The following is an 8,546-nucleotide window of genomic DNA, read 5'->3' as shown; positions in this document are numbered from 1 at the left end:
ATTGAATATTTATTAAATAAAAAGGATTTTTGAATGTATGCTAATTTTAAATATGTTTAAATCTCAAGTACTCCCTGGGGTGCCTTCAAGTACCTCCAGGGGTACTAGTACCCCAATTTGAGAACCACTGTCATAGGATATCAGGTTACAGTTCTTTAGATTGTTTAATCCCTTGCAACATATCTTAAATTGTATAGCTGCACAATGCTTATCTGAGCCTGTAGGGCCCAGTTCCTTCACTGAAGCCACTTTAAAATATATGCTGACTGGCCAGAGATGCACAACACTCAGCAGGCCCCAGGAGGAGGTTCATGTCGATACTCATTACTTCCATTCCTAGCGTTGAAAATGTCACGACTTTTATTGTGAAGTTTGAGGTCAAAGCGCAACCGGAAGTGTACTTCCCCAGCTCAACCATTACTTCCAGTAGTCTCCGGCAGACATGGCGGGGACACCAGCGGTTTCCGAGCAAACCTCTGACGTTAAATCGTCGCCGCCCGCGTTTGTGCCCTTCGACTTCTCGCGGCCGCCGACCATTGAAGGCTTCAACCCTCCGCCGAGAGCCAAAGATGAGACCTTCAAAGAGAAGTTCATGAGGAAGACGAAGGAGAACCCGTTCGTCCCAATAGGTGAGTTACACAAGCGGGGCAGCTGCAGGAAGAAGTTACACAAGTAGCGCAGCTCGTCCGTTATTCTGCAGTCAGTGATGTCCGTGGAGACGTGAACCTTTAAAGCTCAGCCGCACGTGAGCTCACGCCGGAAATGCATTAGTGTCTCACCAACAACACGGCGAGTTGTCATCATATGAGATGGAGGAAGCCGTGTTGACATTGTGAGGAGGGCCTTGACCCTGCCTTCATCTGTCGCTTTGCTCTTGGTATAATGTTTTCAAGGATCAGGCAAATGAACCAAAAACGTAATAAATAAATAAAATGCATCCTTTGTAATGTAACGTGTGGGGACTACAATATTTGAAAATGGTTTCAGAACAGCTGACAGTGAAATATCTGGATAATTAAACTAGTTAATCAATTGTATTTAATTTATATTCTTCAAACTAAACGGTACAATTATCGCGTCTGTCTAAAATATCATCAGAAACTAACGCAACTATGCATTGCCAGATGGACTCGGATAAGGACTTGACCTCTGTTGATGCTCCACTGTCCAAGTGGTATCATTACACTTTCACACACACACACAGTTTCTTCTTCTAGTTTTCTTTAACGTTCTGTTATGTTTGTGTGTGCACTTTATTTTATATTCTATTGTAAATGTAATGTTTCTATTTCTTGCGACTGTTGTCTGTTTTTCAACCTTTTTTGAGCCACTACACATTTTCTACATTAAAAAAAATCCTGCGGCACACTAACAACCAAAAAAAGTTACAAAATGTCACATTGTAGCATAGTACAGCATATATGGTAGGTAATTATTGCGCTACCTACTGGCATGGAAGAGTATTTAATTACTAGGCCAGCCACTATATTGCAGGCTCAGACGCTAAACAATGGAAAATTATTTGTGAAATTGGACTTTTTCCCACGGCACACCAGATTATCTCTCACGGCACGGTGGTTGAAAATCACTGGTCTAATGTATGCACCACCCGCCAAGACAAATTCCTGGTATGTGAAACATACCTGGTAATAAACGGATTCTGATTTATCTATATCAATGAGCTCAAAGCAATCAATTGTGTGGATGTACTTATTGCATATGACATTAGATCCACCTTTACCTTGTTCTCCTGTCCAGTACCTGGGCGTTGTTCTGTTAGATCCTGTCTATAAGGTGTGTGATTTGTTTCTTTGTGCTCTCCAGGTTGTCTGGGAACAGCAGGAGCGCTGATTTATGGACTCCGTGCCTTCAATCAAGGGAAAACCCGACAGTCCCAGCTGTTGATGAGGGGACGTATCTTCGCTCAAGGCTTCACAGTAGTTGCCATTATTATTGGCGTCTTCACCACAGCCGTGAAACCCAAGCAGTGAAGCGGCCCATTCAGCTCGGAACTGATTGTACTATCTGAATGAACTGTACCCATGTTTCCAACATTGTTCAGATACCGCTGCTAATGCCAACACTATTTATTGTTTAAACATGTTGAATCGCACATGGTAATCAAATATTTCTCTCCAGGCTAGAACTGTGGAACATCTAAGTAGGATCGGCTCCTTACCAGACCTGCTAAGAGAGCTGGATTTGACTTTTATTATGCAACAACTGTATTGGAGTAAAATGCTAATAACCAAGTTATATGCTTCTTGCTCTGCTGGAAGTTTGGATTTCAAATGTTCCCGGGTATTGCTACTGAAATGATCAACACAACATCTGGCTGATTAAAAGATGTAATCTGAAGCCGGTGTTCAGTGTGTATTTGAGATAAAGCATCACACTTTTATTCAGGTGGCGTCCACTTTTCATGGTTAAACGTTTTTAAATCAGTATGGAAATTCATTGCGAAGAGTTTTTTAAAATATTTTTATTAAAGGCCTGGGTAAGTAGATCTAAATGGAAGGAGGCATTTAGACACAAGACCAGCCAGGTATCAATGTCCACCTTTTATAGGACTACAAATGTTGTACTGGGAGTGCGACAGCACTTTTTTATTATTGCTTTGCTCATGCTGAGGCATGGTGGCTGTGCAGCTGGAGATGTGTTGTTCTTCTCTGGCTTTTCATGTCTGTTTTTAACACTTGGATGCTTAAAATTGAGGGTCAGTTTTACAGTAGCATGGCCTTCTGCAATGTTTGCACCGGGCCACACAATATCTTAGCTCCTCCCACATCAACTGGACAAACTGGGATTATCTACAGCGCAGTTAGACAGCAACACTCTTATCTGGCAAACATGTCAGGACAAATTAATTTAGGTGATCATACTCAGCTGTTTTATTTTCCAGTTCCCTTTTAACATTCACTTGTTTCTGTATTCATAATGTCTGAATAGGCAACATGTGAAACAATGTGCAGACATTACTGTTGAAATTGACACCTTTAGTGATTACTGTTTAAAAAGCAAAAGAAAAGAACTGAAACGCATTGGTTTAAAACAAATGCCGCATGAGAAATTCTGTGAAATCGTACAATTATGAATCGCATTAACTCTGAAAATTTAGATCTTTGGTTGTGAATTATTTATTTGCTGAGATCTTGTCTAATTGAAGATTAAATCCATTTAGCTGAATACTCAAACTGGAGTAAGAGCTACATCAAAAAGGCCACAAGCTTATGCATTTAAAGAGAAAAATATGCTCGCAATGTTAAATATGGTAATTAGGAGTATAATACAACAAATGTGAACAAAGACTTTGTGTTGATAATTCTACATTGATGAGAGGCATAAGTGGTTACAATCTAATAAGCAATAGTGCTTAGTGTTGGACATCGACCAAAATGCTAATTTAAAAAACAACTATAAAATGTGCATCCAAAATATTGGCAGAGGCATGCAAGAAAACTGACCTAATAACAATCTATGAGATAAAAAGGGAAGGAAAATGTTTAACTTAGAGGAACAGTATTTTTTTAAATATAGCAGTGATAAAACTGACCAGCCAAAGGATGTCGTAACAATAGAGCAGTCCTTCATCTTCTCACAAGAGAGTGGGATTAAGTATATTATTTCAATATATTAGGCATCAAGAAAGGCGGGAAGTTTTCAAAGGTTATAAACATACCAGGAAATTTATGGAAAAGGGCATACAAACTCTTCTGATGCATTGTGAGGTTAAAACTCAAAAGGCAATGTTTCTAGAACAACATTCTCCCTGCGACCTCCTCTAGCGAACTAGAGGCGCCTGTTTGAGAGAAATGAGGACAGAACGCATACGAGAAACATCCTTTGCCTGTTTGTTGGTTTTCGGATTAAAGTCACAGAGACGGGCTACTCTCTCCCATTCGGATCCTGGATTGTCTCCGTTTTCCTCGGTCAGGAAATCCTCCTCCGATGCTCTGCAGGTGGGAGGGAGACCGGGGAAAGACATGAATGAGCTGTAATATTAGAGGGATTTCAGAACAGCAAAACCATCTGAGCCAAACATGGTGCTCTGCCACAAAGTTCAATCACAGGAACAGCAACATGCTCAATACTTCATGCGTTTCTTTATACCAATCATACCCTTTGTTAGAGACACGTTTAATCATTATTATAACCTACAGCCGATGTAACAATCAAATATATACAAAGGAAACAAAAGCCTTAGGTAGTTTTAGAGTTTGGGCATGCATCAGGTAACTAGTTTCTAATTCCTGGGGTGGGGCAGACAACATTAAAAAGCAGAATTATTCTAAACCTACACAAAGCCTATAACATCAGAGTTAGGCTGTTTGTAGAAAGCCTTGTCAGCAATCCTAGTACGCAGGCAAGGCCAAGAAAGCAGGAAAAAGAAGGAGAAAGGAGAAAAGTTTCAGTGTCAAAACAACAAGTAGAGAACAGTTAAGGCCGGCATTAGAAGGATTAAATAAACGACCAAGAAACAGTTCTATTGAGATGGAGATAAAAAGGTTGAAAGTGGACTTAGACTGAGTGACATTTTTCTGCATTACTGTAGTACAAGTGCAAGCTTGGAATGGCGGGGAATTTCACGCAACTAAATATTTTGCTTTGGTGCTCGGCTATAATATGGATGAAACTGTAATTTTCTCTCTGCTGTTTGTATTCCTTCTGGCTAGCCAGCTTCCTGTTTTGTTTTCAGGCATTCTAACCAGACACACTGGATTGCTATCTCAAAGAGTTGTCTCTCAGCGCATTCACAGACACGGGGGAAGAAACTGGCCAAAACTAGAGCCACAGATGCAGAGTAATACCGTGCCAGACTTGGACAGAGTCTGTTGGGAAGCGTAAGAGAAGAACGGGGTTAGCTCGGTCAAGGAAAGGAAAGACTGCAATGTTTTTGTAAGCATGATGTACAACACTGACTGCAACCAGACTGAAAGACTTTCTTTAAATAAACAAATTAAATTAGCAAGGCTATACATAATTAAAAAAATATATATATATATATATATAACGGTTACACGACACGCATGACTCAAACATTTGATCCTTTGGTGCAGTTCAACACAAGTGCTTCAATTATCTATATCGCTCATAAATAAAAAATAAATCAGTTTACAAGATATCTACAAGTCCACCTAATATACTAAAGTTATTTTTAATATAGTATTCTGCTGCCACCACAGTGCATCTGACTTAACATGCACAGAAAACCCAAAATGTTGAATGTTTCTATTGGGAATAATTATAATCTGCCAATACGACGATTGAGCTGTTCATCTGAATAGAATGTGTAGAGATTACAGCATCACGTCCCAATGATAAACCAACTGGTACTTCTCTGCACATTAACGGGACACAGACACCAACCTGTTGTTGACCTTGTTCTTCTCCATCTGCTCAGTTTGATGTACATGCCAGTCCTCCAGCTCCTTTTTGGCCTTCTCTCGCCACTCCTCCTCTGCTGCCTTGGATGCTAAATCTTGTTAGGGAGAAACAGCAGAGGACAACATATTCAGACAATCCTCGAATGGGGATATGTAGAGGAAAAGAACTGACAGTCACGACTGTTTGCTGTCCTGGCTCCCCATTGACATCAGGACAGCAGAAAGTCTCTACATCTTCCGCCGCAAACTAAAAACACATCTTTTCCGACTATACCTTGAATAAAGAAAGTAGCACTTTAGTAGCACTTACTTATAGCACTTTGTCGTTTGGCTTTCTTGAAGAAATTGTACTTTCTTGATTCTTGTTGTTCTGAGTTTGTACTCATGGTTGAATGTACTTATTGTAAGTCGCTTTGGATAAAAGTGTCAGCTAAATGAAATGTAATGTAGTGTAATATAATTAGGTCTAACTGTGACACTGTTAGATGTGCTGCATCATTCGTCTTACAGGTAAACTGCGATAAGCTGCGTAACGAAACGACAAAATCACAGTGACTCATTCCAGCAACAAAGGGCATTACACAGTAATTCCCCATGCCCGCTCACCTAATGCTTCAAGGCGTGTCTTCTGCTCCTCACTCCACTTGCGTAAACTCTCTGGCTCTTGCCTCTGAATATCCACCTGGGCGATAGCTGCGTAGTTGTCTGTTGGGCCATTGGACTCCTTTTGGAGGACCTAAATAATTTACTCCATTAAACAATGTGGTCAAATACTAAGTAGTTATATGAAAAGTACATCAAAACATGAAGGAATGTATAAAAACAACAAGGTAAAGTAAACACAATGATTTGATGGTGTTAAGAATCAAACTAAACCACACACACAGAAAGAGAAAGTAATTGACTATAGTATAGAGTCAGGCTAATATTTATTGAGCTCACCTGAAACATATCCCCGTTCACGGTGGCGGGCTCATCTTCGAAACCGTCTGACATAGTTAAAAGAAAACAAACTTGAGTGTTATTATGGACTTCTATGGACTTCTCCCCTGGGTGCAGTAGGGATCGCTATTGCTGTGGTGGTGCATCTGAAGATAAGCGTTGCCGCTGACTTTACACCGCAGAAATGCAGCTGCACCTGTTTGGCCGCTGATGTTTTGTGTGCAGCTTTGTCAGTTAACAGGACAGGTTTTTCAGGTGTGTACAGGGAGCTAACATTTGTTTTTTTGTTAGCCCAAACTTAGCTCAGTTTAACAGCTATGTACAGTTACTATAACCTGCTTGATTGTAATGAGTGTTACGTTAGTTGTAACTTACGTCGGATGGACGTGCTGCTGAATCAACGTTTACTAACGTAACCTAGATTGTAGGTCAGTTAGCTATAAGTGGCTAACTTCCACATGATACACGAGCTGACAGTATCAACTAGTGACGCCATTGTTCTCTTATATTAATGATTGATAGCGTTACTTAACGTTAACTAACGTCAGTAACGCTACCAGTCTATACACGTAGTTAACGTCCCCGGGAGGGATATGAGCTAGCTCTCGTTAGCTCGTCTGTTTGCTAGCCGAAGCTGACACTAGCTCTCAAACTTGCCGTAGCTGGACGGTGTCGGCTCCGGAGGAGAAGTCTGCCCTCCGCCCGCTTCTTCCAGCGCCCCAAACCCGTCTCCGTCGTTCTCTATCCCCGCTATCTCGCTCTCCTGTTGGGCCAGGAAAGCTGCGGCTGGGTCCTCTTCGGTCGGGTGTGCGCCGTTGTCAGCCATCTTTCACAAAAGTGTTTACAAGTTGAGCTTGGTAGGTTTAGCTAGCGAACGTCAAAGCCCCAAAATTAGGCCACCAGCTTTCCAGCGCCAATACAAACTAAATATTTGGATTTAAATATCACCTATTCAAAGTAACGTTAGACTACTGCAAGCAACCGGTCAAACAAAACAAATCGTCTGTAATAAACCATATAAGCTTCGACTTCAGGCCCTCACTGATGATTCATGATTCCTCCACTTGTCCAGCCACTGTGCTGATGGAGCAGGGCAGCACCCGAGGGTACCAGTCCCCTGCTGCTGCAGTTTGTCTCCATCTGCTGGCCGTCTGCTGCATCGCTCTAGTCTGAGATCACTTTGATCAAAAGCCTCAGAGTATCATCACCTCAACTTAAAATTATGTTTTGAATGTTGCTGTTACTTATACTAATACGAATAGGCATTAAGGAGCACATTAATACACAATATTCAGCCCAGCAGACACATTTTAACAACAAATATGAAAAAACGGTTGGGGCACTTGTTAAAATACCATACACAACCGATCTAGAAACAGTATTGAAGCATAACAAATCCATTACCTTTATAAAATGTAGCAATAACATAGTGTCAAAATGAATAAAAAAAGTCAAACATTATATATTTTTTTGTGTGTCAGAAGCAAATATACTGACGCAGAACAACTCCTTTTAATACAGCCAATTTTTTTTTTTTTTGTGCAACTTGGCAACTTTAAAGTTTTTTTTTTTCTTTGTTCAATTGTGTATGCATATTTTAAAATATTTATTTAATATTAGAATACTTATCCATCTGATAATGGTGGTACTCTGCCTTCGGCCAACATCAGCCCCAGCTCCAGCCTGACAGGCCCCCAGGCAATAGAGTAACATTAACACAGTTATAATTTAGAGAAACATATAGTTGTAACTTAGAGTAACATAGTTATAACTTAAACCTTTTATAAAGGATGCCTTTTTGAGAAACCGGTATCCAGCATTCGTACAACAAGGCTGGGGGAGGTGAGGTGGAGCCAATTACATTTTGTAATATTTGTCATGCATCCTATTTCTTAAGCCTATTGTACTGAATGCTCCGTATATAAAATATTAATCTTCAAAGTAACTAACTATAGCTGTCAGACAAGAGTAAAAGATTAAAAAAAGATTATAACATGCTATGTTGTTTTTAACCTAAGAGCTCAACATGTGTGATTAGCCTGGCCATGAGCTGATTGCACACACCTGTGGCTGGGGGAACTGAAGATGTTCAGTAAAAAAAGAAAGAAAAAAAAGACAGTCAGTTATATTTCTTCAATTATTTTTTCGCAATGTTGACTTTTTCTCCTCTTCTTTTTTTTTCAAATGTCATTAAAAGTCCTCGTGATTGACATGGATTCG

The 8,546-nt window shown here is 40.2% G+C and overlaps 2 protein-coding genes across 5 annotated transcripts; one reads left to right on the top strand and one right to left on the bottom strand.

Annotated features, from left to right (window-relative positions):
• The first annotated feature begins 435 nt into the window (after nucleotides 1-435).
• Nucleotides 436-2,358, top strand: higd2a (HIG1 hypoxia inducible domain family, member 2A). Its single transcript, XM_079228674.1, has 2 exons — nucleotides 436-629; nucleotides 1,825-2,358. The coding sequence occupies exons 1-2, from the start codon at nucleotides 443-445 to the stop codon at nucleotides 1,989-1,991; spliced, it is 354 nt and encodes a 117-aa protein (XP_079084800.1). The 5' UTR covers nucleotides 436-442; the 3' UTR covers nucleotides 1,992-2,358.
• A 509-nt stretch (nucleotides 2,359-2,867) lies between these two features.
• On the bottom strand, nucleotides 2,868-8,504 carry cltb (clathrin, light chain B). 4 transcript variants are annotated; one of them, XM_079228270.1, is made up of 7 exons: nucleotides 8,391-8,504; nucleotides 6,984-7,152; nucleotides 6,327-6,373; nucleotides 5,991-6,120; nucleotides 5,368-5,479; nucleotides 4,809-4,829; nucleotides 2,868-3,953 (listed from the first exon to the last, which is right to left on the bottom strand). In XM_079228270.1, the coding sequence occupies exons 2-7, from the start codon at nucleotides 7,150-7,152 to the stop codon at nucleotides 3,782-3,784; spliced, it is 651 nt and encodes a 216-aa protein (XP_079084396.1). In that variant the 5' UTR covers nucleotides 8,391-8,504; the 3' UTR covers nucleotides 2,868-3,781. The 4 variants fall into 4 exon arrangements, with proteins under 4 accessions (XP_079084396.1, XP_079084395.1, XP_079084394.1 ...); XM_079228269.1 differs by lacking the exon at nucleotides 8,391-8,504 and adding an exon at nucleotides 7,275-7,374; XM_079228268.1 differs by lacking the exon at nucleotides 8,391-8,504 and having other exon boundaries at nucleotides 6,984-7,379.
• Between the last annotated feature and the right edge of the window lie 42 nt (nucleotides 8,505-8,546).

The sequence above is a fragment of the Taurulus bubalis genome (genome assembly GCF_910589615.1).
Source record: "Taurulus bubalis genome assembly, chromosome: 13".
NCBI classification, from domain to species: Eukaryota; Metazoa; Chordata; class Actinopteri; order Perciformes; family Cottidae; genus Taurulus; species Taurulus bubalis.
Note: the sequence above shows the minus strand (reverse complement) of the source record. Positions and strands in the feature narration are given on the sequence as shown.